This window comes from Spea bombifrons, chromosome 9 (assembly GCF_027358695.1).
Source record: "Spea bombifrons isolate aSpeBom1 chromosome 9, aSpeBom1.2.pri, whole genome shotgun sequence".
NCBI classification, from domain to species: Eukaryota; Metazoa; Chordata; class Amphibia; order Anura; family Pelobatidae; genus Spea; species Spea bombifrons.
Window position 1 is genome coordinate 4,105,251 of NC_071095.1, and position 14,774 is coordinate 4,120,024.

Sequence of the window (14,774 nt, forward strand, 5' to 3'; positions counted from 1 at the left end):
ACCTTTAGGAAATTATTCCTTTAGCATCCAGCATAACATCCTAGTTAAAAGGAATGGTATTGGAGGCGTGCTGTGGAAGCTACATGGGACACCAGATATGGCTGAAAATATGAAAAAACTTAGACCGCGGACATTAAGTTTTTGCCAAAAAATAATTTTTTTTAAAAAACACTCAAAACCATTAGGAAATATATCCTTTAGCATCCAGCATAACATCCTAGTTAAAAGGAATGGTATTGGAGGTCTGCTGCGGAAGCTACATGGGACACCAGATATGGCTGAAAATATGAAAAAACTTAGACCGCGGACCTTAAGTTTTTGCCAAAAAATGAAAAATTTTAAAAACACTCAAAACCTTTAGGAAATTATTCCTTTAGCATCCAGCATAACATCCTAGTTAAAAGGAATGGTATTGGAGGCCTGCTGCGGAAGCTACATGGGACACCAGATATGGCTGAAAATATGAAAAAACTTAGACCGCGGACCTTAAGTTTTTGCCAAAAAATGAAAAATTTTAAAAACACTCAAAACCTTTAGGAAATTATTCCTTTAGCATCCAGCATAACATCCTAGTTAAAAGGAATGGTATTGGAGGCCTGCTGTGGAAGCTACATGGGATACCAGATATGGCTGAAAATATGAAAAAACTTAGACCGCGGACCTTAAGTTTTTGCCAAAAAATGAAAAATTTTAAAAACACTCAAAACCTTTAGGAAATTATTCCTTTAGCATCTAGCATAACATCCTAGTTAAAAGGAATGGTATTGGAGGCCTGCTGTGGAAGCTACATGGGACACCAGATATGGCTGAAAATATGAAAAAACTTAGACCGCGGACCTTCAGTTTTTGCCAAAAAATGAAAAATTTTAAAAACACTCAAAACCTTTAGGAAATTATTCCTTTAGCATCCAGCATAACATCTTAGTTAAAAGGAATGGTATTGGAGGCCTGCTGTGGAAGCTACATGGGATACCAGATATGGCTGAAAATATGAAAAAACTTAGACCGCGGACCTTAAGTTTTTGCCAAAAAATGAAAAATTTTAAAAACACTCAAAACCTTTAGGAAATTATTCCTTTAGCATCTAGCATAACATCCTAGTTAAAAGGAATGGTATTGGAGGCCTGCTGTGGAAGCTACATGGGACACCAGATATGGCTGAAAATATGAAAAAACTTAGACCGCGGACCTTAAGTTTTTGCCAAAAAATGAAAAATTTTAAAAACACTCAAAACCTTTAGGAAATTATTCCTTTAGCATCCAGCATAACATCCTAGTTAAAAGGAATGGTATTGGAGGCCTGCTGTAGAAGCTACATGGGACACCAGATATGGCTGAAAAAATGGAAAAACTTAGACCGCGGACCTTAAGTTTTTGCCAAAAAATAATTTTTTTAAAAAACGCTCAAAACCTTTAGGAAATATATCCTTTAGCATCCAGCATAACATCCTAGTTAAAAGGAATGGTATTGGAGGCCTGCTGCGGAAGCTACATGGGACACCAGATATGGCTGAAAATATGAAAAAACTTAGACCGCGGACCTTAAGTTTTTGCCAAAAAATGAAAAATTTTAAGAACACTCAAAACCTTTAGGAAATTATTCCTTTAGCATCCAGCATAACATCCTAGTTAAAAGGAATGATATTGGAGGCCTGCTGTGGAAGCTACATGGGACACCAGATATGGCTGAAAATATGAAAAAACTTAGACCGCGGACCTTCAGTTTTTGCCAAAAAATGAAAAATTTTAAAAACACTCAAAACCTTTAGGAAATTATTCCTTTAGCATCCAGCATAACATCTTAGTTAAAAGGAATGGTATTGGAGGCCTGCTGTGGAAGCTACATGGGACACCAGATATGGCTGAAAATAGGAAAAAACTTAGACGGCCAAAAAAGTTTTTGCCAAAAAATGAAAAATTTTAAAAACACTCAAAACCTTTAGGAAATTATTCCTTTAGCATCCAGCATAACATCTTAGTTAAAAGGAATGGTATTGGAGGCCTGCTGTGGAAGCTACATGGGACACCAGATATGGCTGAAAATAGGAAAAAACTTAGACCGCGAGCCTTAAGTTTTTGCCAAAAATTGAAAAATTTTAAAAACACGCAAAACCTTTAGGAAATTATTCCTTTAGCATCCAGCATAACATCCTAGTTAAAAGGAATGGTATTGGAGGCCTGCTGTGGAAGCTACATGGGACACCAGATATGGCTGAAAATAGGAAAAAACTTAGACCGCGAGCCTTAAGTTTTTGCCAAAAAATGAAAAATTTTAAAAACACTCAAAACCTTTAGGAGATTATTCCTTTAGCATCCAGCATAACATCTTAGTTAAAAGGAATGGTATTGGAGGCCTGCTGTGGAAGCTACATGGGACACCAGATATGGCTGAAAATAGGAAAAAACTTAGACCGCGAGCCTTAAGTTTTTGCCAAAAAATGAAAAATTTTAAAAACACTCAAAACCTTTAGGAAATTATTCCTTTAGCATCCAGCATAACATCCTAGTTAAAAGGAATGGTATTGGAGGCCTGCTGCGGAAGCTACATGGGACACCAGATATGGCTGAAAATATGAAAAAAATTAGACCGCGGACCTTAAGTTTTTGCCAAAAAATGAAAAATTTTAAAAACACTCAAAACCTTTAGGAAATTATTCCTTTAGCATCCAGCATAACATCCTAGTTAAAAGGAATGGTATTGGAGGCCTGCTGTGGAAGCTACATGGGACACCAGATATGGCTGAAAATATGAAAAAACTTAGACCGCGGACCTTAAGTTTTTGCCAAAAAATGAAAAATTTTAAAAACACTCAAAACCTTTAGGAAATTATTCCTTTAGCATTCAGCATAACATCCTAGTTAAAAGGAATGGTATTGGAGGCCTGCTGTGGAAGCTACATGGGACGCCAGATATGGCTGAAAATAGGAAAAAACTTTGACCGCGGACCTTAAGTTTTTGCCAAAAAATGAAAAACTTTAAAAACACTCAAAACCTTTAGGAAATTATTCCTTTAGCATCCAGCATAACATCCTAGTTAAAAGGAATGGTATTGGAGGCCTGCTGTGGAAGCTACATGGGACACCAGATATGGCTGAAAATAGGAAAAAACTTAGACCGCGGACCTTAAGTTTTTGCCAAAAAATGAAAAATTTTAAAAACACTCTAAACCTTTAGGAAATTATTCCTTTAGCATCCAGCATAACATCCTAGTTAAAAGGAATGGTATTGGAGGCGTGCTGTGGAAGCTACATGGGACACCAGATATGGCTGAAAATATGAAAAAACTTAGACCGCGGACATTAAGTTTTTGCCAAAAAATATTTTTTTTTAAAAAACACTCAAAACCATTAGGAAATATATCCTTTAGCATCCAGCATAACATCCTAGTTAAAAGGAATGGTATTGGAGGTCTGCTGCGGAAGCTACATGGGACACCAGATATGGCTGAAAATATGAAAAAACTTAGACCGCGGACCTTAAGTTTTTGCCAAAAAATGAAAAATTTTAAAAACACTCAAAACCTTTAGGAAATTATTCCTTTAGCATCCAGCATAACATCCTAGTTAAAAGGAATGGTATTGGAGGCCTGCTGCGGAAGCTACATGGGACACCAGATATGGCTGAAAATATGAAAAAACTTAGACCGCGGACCTTAAGTTTTTGCCAAAAAATGAAAAATTTTAAAAACACTCAAAACCTTTAGGAAATTATTCCTTTAGCATCCAGCATAACATCCTAGTTAAAAGGAATGGTATTGGAGGCCTGCTGCGGAAGCTACATGGGACACCAGATATGGCTGAAAATAGGAAAAAACTTAGACCACGGACCTTAAGTTTTTGCCAAAAAATGAAAAATTTTAAAAACACTCAAAACCTTTAGGAAATTATTCCTTTAGCATCCAGCATAACATCCTAGTTAAAAGGAATGGTATTGGAGGCGTGCTGCGGAAGCTACATGGGACACCAGATATGGCTGAAAATATGAAAAAACTTAGACCGCGGACCTTAAGTTTTTGCCAAAAAATGACAAATTTTAAAAACACTCAAAACCTTTAGGAAATTCTTCCTTTAGCATCCAACATAACATCCTAGTTAAAAGTAATGGTATTGGAGGCCTGCTGCGGAAGCTACATGGGACACCAGATATGGCTGAAAATATGAAAAAACTTAGACCGCGGACCTTAAGTTTTTGCCAAAAAATGAAAAATTTTAAAAACACTCAAAACCTTTAGGAAATTAGTCGCCTCGCTAAGGCCACTGTTTACAAATCAAAATCTGCGGGTGGGCTCTCGGCTCCTCTGATTCATGAGTACTATATTGCTGCACAGCTGGCGATGCTCCTCTCCCTCTCCGTGGTCCACTCTCCTCCCCGTTGGGTCCAACTGGAGTCGGATCTCTGCTCTGGGATTAACCTGGGATGGCTTATTTGGCACTCATCTCTCGACACGGCATTGATTTCCGCCAGCCCCACTCTACTGCATTCTCTTCGCCTATGGTACCGTGTGCGGTATAGACTGCGCCTTACGAGCCCGAGCTCTCGATTGACGCCGCTTTTTCAGAACTCGGACTTTCCCGCTGGGTGTCACCTTCACCCCTTCCGATGGTGGGTCACTAAGGGAGTCGTCACGGTGGGGGATCTGCTTCTGCACAATGTACCATGCTCCTATCAACACCTCCTTACTCGCCATGGACTCCCAGCTACAGAACTTTTTCGATTCCATCAACTCTCCCATTTTGTCCGTGCTTTCATCAGACGCCATCCACATTGTGACCCGACGTTTTACGAACAGCTCGTCCGCCTCCCGCACAAACCTAGAGGGGTGATTTCTAGTTTGTATCGCCATATGCTGGACGTTAAATTCCCGTTACCTCCCCTGTTTACGCAGCGCTGGGAGCTGGATTTGGGGCACTCCCTTGATCCTACAGAGTGGGGCGCGATCTATGTTAATGTTTGGAAGGTGACGGCGTGTACTCTGGTTCAGGAGAACTGTTATAAAGTCCTCTCACGTAGGCACCTTACCCCATCTAGACTTCATCGCATGTTCCCGGCACACTCATCTCTCTGTTTTCGCGGTTGTGACGAGGAGGGGTCCTTTATGCACACCTGGTGGACCTGCCCTCTGGTCCTGTCTCTCTGGTCCCATTTCTTTGATTGCTTGAGTGCAGCCCTTGGAGTTTGCTTGGTCCCGGATCCCTGGACGGCCCTTCTCTGCAGAAATTATCAGCTGGACACTCTCTCCTCATCGGCCCACCGTTTGATTTTTCGTGTCTGTACGGCGGTTCGCTTGTCCATCGCTAAGGTTTGGAAGTCAGGTGCCCCTACTATCTCGGCTGTTGACGCTAAAATCTGGGACATTATTAAGTTGGAAAAGATTACCGCATATCTGCATGGCACTTCTCACCTTTTCTACCTCACGTGGGACCCGTGGCTGGAGAAATTCGCCCCATCCACCGCCGTGGCGCCCTGGCTGTGAGAGCTGTTGTGCCTCCTCTCCTCCCCCTTCCCTCCCTCTCCCCTTCTTACCTTCTTCTACCTCTTTCTCTCTTGTCTTTCTCTTGCTTTCTTGCCTTCTTTCATCGGATGTTACCGAGATTCCGTTTTCCTGCTGAGCTTGGCTCTGGTTCCAGCTGCGTCTGGTATACTCCGGGCCTTTCAGTTTATGCTCGGCTTCGCATACGCTACGATACTGTGTTTGGCATCCCATTGTCATTTGTTTGTTACAGAATTGGCTATGCCCATGTTTACTCACTGATTCTGTGCCTTGACCTGTGTGTTTATGCCATGTCGATGTTTTACTTTTGGCCTTGGCTTTCATGGAAAACCTGTTATGTGTTTCTTTTTCTGTTCTCTTATATCATAAAATACAATAAATTACTTCTTAAAAAAAAAAAAAACCTTTAGGAAATTATTCCTTTAGCATCCAGCATAACATCCTAGTTAAAAGGAATGGTATTGAAGGCCTGCTGCGGAAGCTACATGGGACGCCAGATATGGCTGAAAATAGGAAAAAACTTAGACCGCGGACCTTAAGTTTTTGCCAAAAAATGAAAAATTTTAAAACACTCAAAACCTTTAGGAAATTATTCCTTTAGCATCCAGCATAACATCCTAGTTAAAAGGAATGGTATTGGAGGCCTGCTGCGGAAGCTACATGGGACACCAGATATAGCTGAAAATATGAAAAAACTTAGACCGCGGACCTTAAGTTTTTGCCAAAAAATGAAAAAATTTAAAAACACTCAAAACCTTTAGGAAATTATTCCTTTAGCATCCAGCATAACATCCTAGTTAAAAGGAATGGTATTGGAGGCCTGCTGCGGAAGCTACATGGGACACCAGATATGGCTGAAAATATGAAAAAACTTAGACCGCGGGCCTTAAGTTTTTGGCAAAAAATGAAAAATTTTAAAAACACTCAAAACCTTTAGGAAATTATTCCTTTAGCATCCAGCATAACATCCTAGTTAAAAGGAATGGTATTGGAGGCCTGCTGCGGAAGCTACATGGGACGCCAGATATGGCTGAAAATATGAAAAAACTTAGACCGCGGACCTTAAGTTTTTGCCAAAAATGAAAAATTTTAAAAACACTCAAAACCTTTAGGAAATTATTCCTTTAGCATCCAGCATAACATCCTAGTTAAAAGGAATGGTATTGGAGGCCTGCTGTGGAAGCTACATGGGACACCAGATATGGCTGAAAATATGAAAAAACTTAGACCGCGGACCCTAAGTTTTTGCCAAAAAATGAATAATTTTAAAAACACTCAAAACCTTTAGGAAATTATTCCTTTAGCATCCAGCATAACATCCTAGTTAAAAGGAATGGTATTGGAGGCCTGCTGCGGAAGCTACATGGGACACCAGATATGGCTGGAAATGTGAAAAAACTTAGACCACGGACTTTAAGAATTTGCCCAAAAATGAGTAAGCCTACTCTCCTTCCAAGACGCTAATAGGAGAAGGTAACGTGCACACGTTTCCAGAGGTGCCTCGGGAATTATCTCCAATTAACAGATACTCAACATAATCCACAGGGACATCAAATGGGACGAGTCGATAGTCGGCTCTTTGGGTTTACGTGTACAGCAGGGAGGGTAAAAAGCATTTTTACTTTTCACTTGGGAGTTGTAATCTTTGACCCTTTTTCATTATATTTTCCCAAACTTCTGCAATGCCACAAACTAGCGGTTTATGACCTGTCTGCAATCCCTGTCTGCCTGTCCCATGATATCTCTAAATCTGTGAGTGTTTTATTAGCGTTTGACTCGAAGTGGGTTATAATCTCCACTTCCTCCCGCTGTATACCAAAAAGAACGAGATCCCTCCTAGCGTTCTCCATTCCGTCCTAGCATTCCCCATCCCTGTGAGCCTTCGCCATCCCAACATTCTCCATCATCCGTGACCACATCAGTCATGGTTCTTAAAACCCAGATAGAAATGCTGTCCTGTAGAATGGGGGATGTATAAGCGACTAATGGGTTACCTTCTATAAGTCTATACATCCCACATACTGCAGGGCAGGAATGTATCTGGGCTGGTCAGCAATATGAAAAACTTATACTTGTCCTGATGTGGCCGATGTGGTCCCTATACCAAGTAAGCATTCTCCATCCTACTATTCTCCATCCCATCCAAGCATCTTTTATCCCCTCCAAGTCTCCATCGCTCCGAGCATTCCCCATCCCCAACATTCCACATTCCACATCCCCTCCCAGCATTCTCCAGTCCCTTGTCATGCATATTGCCGCTCTTATGGAGACTCTTACTAGGGATGGAGAACCTGCATCTAGGCCGGCCACATGATTTATTTCTACTCTTACTCAGACTCCATAGCGTGAAGCCCATTAACTACACGGTTGCTTTTGTGAGGATTTAAACATATATACCTGTATATATGTACCTGTGTCAGAGACAACCGAGTCTTCTAACCAGAGGTTGCGTTGTCTTTTGCGTTTTCAGACTGTCTCTATAGATACATAACATTCTGTCCACTAATAAACAGCATTTCTCGGTAATCAGGGCTTGACTCATTGTGGGATACTTTTTCAATGAGCCATTATTATCTACACAACGAAATATCTTGGTGGGTGCATTGTTGAAACCACAGCAGTCTCCCCTTCAGTTGCTATAAAATGAATTGCAGGATTAGAATTTGATAAAATCCATCTGGCCACTATGGTCAAGACCTTTTGCTGCAACGCATTTAAATGTGATTTTTGGCTTTTTACACAGCTGGTAACCAATGCCTATCCAATATCATTGGGGTTTATGAACAATTACTTCTGTATTTCTTTTGAATTGTGCTTTTGACCCTTACAGCTGCCCGTAGTACCGGTAGTATCTCATGCACACCAGTGACTGGTCTCCAGCGTAGAGACAGGAGCTGCCTCGAACGGTAAGCACCGGACGCACCCTCTGTTTCACCGGTGACACGCACACTCACTCACACACCCTGCCACCTAGCCCTGGGAAGTGCGGCTTCCTTCCTGTAGGAAGACCGGGTTAGACGGGGGATTATCCTATTGTGTTGTGATCTTAGCCTTACTGTCAGCATCCCTGACAGAATGGGGACACTAGACGTTTATCGATGACCGCAAATTCAGACAATTCAGGCCTTGAGCGACCCGGTGCACAGGGATCACACAGGACTTCAATCTCGCCCCATGCTTGAAATCACGCAAGCGCTTCCCTGACTGTCACACTCGTCGGCTAACCCAGAAATAACACAATGGTTTTCCTCGTCCCAGTCACAAATTTAACACCCAATATACACCATCACCTTAAAGAAAAGACCCCTTGAGTTTATTTGTACCACCAGAACTCGCCTCATCGTTACATACCCTAATAAACCCTTAGGTGGTTTCGGGGGTAGTTTATGCCTGTGACGTTAAAGGTTGCCCAAGCATTAGCATTTCAGGTTTTACCCCTGAAGTCCCTGGACATTAGTAATTACATTACAGATCTTGTCCTTCTGAAGAATCATGTATAGTCTTGTGAATGGGCCAAGAGAGGCTAAGGGGTCAGACCAGGGTTTCTCGGTGTACCCAAACACTCTGATTGCTTTCTCTGCGTTATCACAAACCAGATACGTCACGCAGTATCGGTGCCCAATACACAGGGGCCTGCTGAGATTGATTTGTTCACCATGTTCCCGTTTGTCCCCTCTCACCTTTTACATCTCTTTAAAAGGGGACTCGTCGAGCTGCATTCTGTTATTTTTGGAAGAGCCGCCGCGAGTCTGACTCTAATTAAATAGGCATGTTCGCTCCAGAGCGAAGCAGAATTGGGTTACTGGGACAGAAGGCATACCCAGCCAAACCAGAGGAACGTACAGATCTGCTTTCAGTTACTCGGCTGAGCCAGAGCTGCCAGGCGCGGAACATTATCCCGGGAGCTCGTGCATGTACCGCCAACTCGTTAACCCCTTCTGGCATCTTATATTCATACTCAAATGTTTGAAATTTGAAGTTACTGTACTAAAGGTCTTAACACGTAGTGGTGTAATAGAAAAGTTACGTTCTAGTGGTATAATGAGAGACTCCATACCAAGGAGCTTGCCGTCTAGTGGTTTCAAGGCAGATCCTTTCCCAATGGAGCTTACAGTCTAGCGGTATAATGGCCGACCCTTTCTCAAGGAGCTTACAGTCTAGCGGTGTAATGGCAGACCCTGTCCCAAGGAGCTTACAGTCTAGCGGTATAATGGGAACCCTTGTCCCAAAAAGGTGGATATCGGGCAAGACTGCAGTCTCCTTACTATTGTTGAGTATCCCAGAATGCAGTCGGAACGGACAAACGGACCAACAATCCACAGCTGGCAGAGAGGTAATTACTACCCAGCTCACAAACATCTTGTACGCAAAGTGCAGGGCCCTGCATGTGCATTACAGGTAGGAAACGGTGTGTGTGGTACTGGGATCCAATACACATAGCTTTGCGTGTTATACAAAGAGAAGGGGCAGCCTTATCACTTCTGTGCTATACGGAGGTAGCACACATTGATCTATATGTAATACACAGACATAAGGTTACAGAAGTTCAGGTGGGAAAGGCAGAGCACTGGCGGTCCGACTCGGAGGAGGAAGAGAAGAGTATAAGGTGTGGGGGTGGCATCTACGTCTTGTGGGAGTTAATGGGGGGGGTCACAAATAGTGTTGGCTCAGGCTCTTATAAAGAATTCCATTCAGGGTGGGAAGAACGTGCTTCGAATGAGAAGAAATATGTGTATAGGGCCAGGCACCCCATACCCACCCAGAAGGACACCCACTGACTCATAGCCCCCTCAGCCCTTACTATCTACCTTTAAATGGTGCAGGAAGAGGATGTGTATCCAGTGGCCATGGCACCCCTCCTAATATTACACATCTGAGGAAGAAGCCGTGCCCTCCCTGGATTCCCACTTCTCAGGGAAGAAGACGGGAAATGGCTTTACCCGACGCAGTTTCCTGAATTGGTCACAATGCGGACGGAAGGGAGGGAGGGGACACCTCAGCACCGGGGTGGAATCACCTTCAGAACCAGTTTTGCCGTCTCCGTTACCAACGTTGTCGGGAAGAAAATCTATGAATACACCTCCGGTCACATAAAAAGCACACTGTACTTTAGTTGTCTATTGAACTCTCGCTCACTACTCTATTACCTTTCTTTCCTACACGCCCTGTAGAATCATGCTTCCGTCCTGGCATTTGTCCAACTCCACAGACTGTAAGCTCTTGGGATTAGGGGCATTCTGCTATTCTGTTCCAAAAATATGTAACATCACTACAGACCTTGGTGACAGATAGGAACCTGATATAGTGCGAGACTGCAGCCTCTATACTACAGCATCTCAGAAGGCAGCAGGAGCCTGTCCGCTTTACTGCACTATGGCTTTCTTAAGCGGATTGTAGTGGGAATTCACCCTACGCGTGCCCCGGTGACATCATGGTGTCACTATGATCACTTTAGTAATGTTGCCACGTTTTGCCTTACCTATAGTTTAAGGCGTGATTAAGAAGAGCCTAGGGAATTCTATTGTGCATGAAACCTCGAATTTAGAATGATTCTGGGATATTTTTACCCTTAAATTACAGGGAAATAATAAAAAATAAAGGTTTATTTTTTTTATTTATTTTTTTTGTCCAAGCGTCTCCAGGCATAGTCTACCCTAGTCATTCCAGGTGCGCTGTATATTTGTAGGGTAGTTGGCATGCGTGACGCTCAACCAGCGGGGTGTATGTAACATAATGCAGCATCTTCTGTTTAACGGATGAAACTGACGGTTGTGAAACTTTATTGCCCCTGTGATCGCCTAAGATTATGGATACAACAGAAGGACTTCCTGAAAGAATACTTTTGTTATTCGGCTGCAGAAATGAGTTTTGACATACAGGGCGGATTACACGCATCAATGTTACTGTGCCCTAACACCAGTATTTACACAATTGCTTTTAAATAGCGACAAGATACTTCAAGTAACCCAATTAGTATTTTCGTACTCCTTCCACCAGCTGCGGACTACAACCCCCATCATATCAGCCAACCGTTGTCCGGCTAATAAATCAGATGTCAGGCTTTGTATTGCCTCCCTGGCACTCTTGGAGTGTAAGCTTCTAGGTTTTGTCCAGGCTTTGTTCACTCTTCTTTTGAATATTACTATTACCCCACTCTGCAGGTAATGATAGCCTGAGGCGGTGATACAGCTGGGGACATGTATCCAAGGAGGGGCAGGAAGCTCTTTGCTGTTTGTCAAGAAGGCAGATGTGTACACACCTGCTCCATGTCCTGATTTACCCCACTGTCAGCGTACTGAGCGGCCTCAAGTCTGTAGTCAGGGCACGACTGGGAATGAAAACTGCCCTGGAAATAAATGAATACCAGCCCCATATTTCATGGCGCCATTTTGGGGCGTGTTTGTGTTAGAGTGACTGTAGTGCAACATTTTAGAGTGGGTTCTTATGAGGAGCAAACAGGCATCATGTATCCATGATGAGGTAGCGTGTCCATCTGCCTGTTGGCCTAAAGACATGATGTCTTAAGAGTGCACCATATTTGGTTCAAATCCCTGTGGCTCATGTGTGTCGTATAAATATCTAGTGGCATATTTGCTTTGTGTATACCTATCCTATTAGAGCAGCTGAACGTATTGTTTTAGAGTGGATACATATAAGTTTATGTGAATCAGGAGAAAGCAGGCTCATATATCAGAAGCAGCATCTGTCTACTTGGTGGTATAGCGGTAAGGTAACTTGCGTATCTTACAAAGTACTGCTGGTTCTAGTCTTACCGGCTCTCTTATGACGTTTAAGTATATATGTGTTTGTATTCATCTCTATAGTGTTAGTTTGGCTGTTAGTAATGTTTTAGAGTGAGTCAGGAGAAAGCAGAGTCATATATCCACCCCGAGAAAGCCCCACCGACTGCCTGTTGGTGTAAGGGTAAAGTGACCTGGATGCCATACCAAGGATTGCTGGTTTGAATCCCAGAGTCTCCTCTGTGGTGTTAATGCATATAAAGTGTATATATTGTTTTAGAGTAGGGGCGTATATATAAGTATATGTGAGTCAGGAGAAAGCAGGGTGGTATTTCCACGGCGAGAGAGTAGAACCAACTGCCTGGTGGTGTAAAGGTAAAGTAACCTTCATACTGTACTAAGGATCAATGGTTCGAATCTTGATGGCTCCTCTTTTGTGTTAATGCACCTAGAGTGTATCGATTGTTTTAGAGTAGGGGCGTACATATAATGACAGGGGGTAGCCTCGACTCTCGGGCTATGTCATCCTGGTTAACCCCCCAATAAAAACACGGACACCAGATGTGGGATGAATAAAGGCCACAGACGATTTATTAACGTCAATGCCACGCAACCTGTAAACATTTACGAAGGTGCATTAACACGGCAATGACCCAAATACAATAAAACACCCGAAAGCTTGCCAGGACCAACCGGGGCCAAACTGTAAGCATCACCTTATGGGAGGGCATACCATGATGCCCCTCCCCCACCTGAGGTTCCAGCAACTGCCCAGCCAGGAACCTCCCACCGACACTTTAACACCAGTGGCAATAACCACATAACACCCCCCGGCAACCTGGCAAGCTACCGCCCCCCGGCTGTGACAGAATCCTGAAACGAAACACAGAACCGGGTAGGCTGGCACAACAAAAAGCCCAGAACATTCTTACGCACCAACCTTATATACCCCCTTCACTTCCTCCCCCTCCCCGTTGAACTTTCTTTGACCCCCTGACCTAGCCCTGCTCTGCACCCCTGTCAGGGCCCCCTCCGTTCCATGCAGACTACGTGGGCATCAGTATATGTGAGTCAGGAGAAAGCAGGGTCATATATCCATGCAGAGAGGCTCACGTTGATGTGAAGACCACAGATGGCTACCTACTTTGCCTATTCTGTGTTGGATTCACCAAAAAGCGTAACAACCAGATTAGAAAGACTTCTTATGCCCAGCATCAGCAAGTGCGTCAGATCCGCAAGAAGATGATGGAAATCATGACTCGTGAAGTGCAGACAAATGACTTGAAAGAAGTTGTTAACAAGCTAATTCCAGACAGTATCGGCAAAGACATTGAAAAGGCCTGCCAGTCCATCTATCCTCTACATGATGTGTATGTACGCAAAGTGAAGATGCTGAAAAAGCCAAAGTTTGAGCTGGGCAAACTTATGAAACTACATGGTGAAGGCGGTGGTGCTGGGAAGCCTGCAGGAGATGAGACAGGCGCCAAAGTAGAGCGGGCTGATGGATATGAACCCCCACTTCAGGAATCTGTCTGAGATGCATAATCTGAATTAGAGCCTGTAAAGAAAGAAAATATATATTTATATATATATATATATATATATATATAAAATGTAGATATATATATATCCACGCCGAGGACGCAAAACCAGCTGCCTGGTGGTGTAAAGGTAAAGTAACTTGCCTACCATACCAAGGGTTGCTGGTTCGACTCTTGCTGGCTCCTCTGTGGTGTTAATGTTTACAGAGTGTCTATGTTATTTTAGAGTAGGGGCGTATATATAAGTATATGTGAGTCAGGAGAAAGCAGTGACATATTTCCACGCCGAGAGCACAAAACCAACTGCCTGGTGGTGTAAAGGAAAAGTAACCTGCCTTCCCTACCAATGATTGATGGTTCGAATCCTGATGGATCTTCTGTGGTGTTTATATTGTTTTAGAATAGGGGCGTATATATAAGTATATGTGAGTCGGGAGAAAGCAGGGTCATATATCCACGGCGAGAACGCAAAACCAACTGCCTGGTGGTGTAAAGGTTAAGTAAACTGCCTTCCGTACCAAGGATCGCTGGTTCGAATCCTGATGAATATATTGTTTTAGAATAGGGGCGTGTATATATAAGTATATGTGAGTCGGGAGAAAGCAGGGTCATATATCCACGGCGAGAAAGCGCAGTTGGCTGCTCGGTGGCGTGAAGGTATAGTTGCCTGCCTGACATACAATGGATCGCTGGTTCGAATCCTCTTGATGACTTCTGTGCGTAAGTGCGCAGTGTGGCTCTGCTTGTGTGTGCTAGTGGATGGTGTTAAAGTGGCTCTGTGGCACTCTAACGTTGGACACTTACATACACATCTACAGCCTCACCTGCATACGCATAGCTGGTTGCGGACAAGTTTGCGGGTAACACTTGAAGGTTGCACTAAGCCGTGTGTCCTCACACGCAGTGGCCGAAAACACTGGTTGCGGAAAAGGTTTCGGAATGCGTGCGCATCTGCTTGACCCGTTCATGTGCATGCACAGTAGCCCACACAGTGACTTACA

The 14,774-nt window shown here is 43.2% G+C and overlaps 1 protein-coding gene across 1 annotated transcript; it reads left to right on the top strand.

Annotated features, from left to right (window-relative positions):
* Positions 1-13,294: 13,294 nt before the first annotated feature.
* LOC128505011 (40S ribosomal protein S3a-like) lies at positions 13,295-13,806 on the top strand (the record flags this gene model as incomplete). The annotated part of the gene is made up of 1 exon (XM_053475291.1): positions 13,295-13,806. A coding segment is annotated over one exon (474 nt), but the record flags the coding sequence as incomplete, so codon positions are not given.
* Positions 13,807-14,774: the final 968 nt, after the last annotated feature.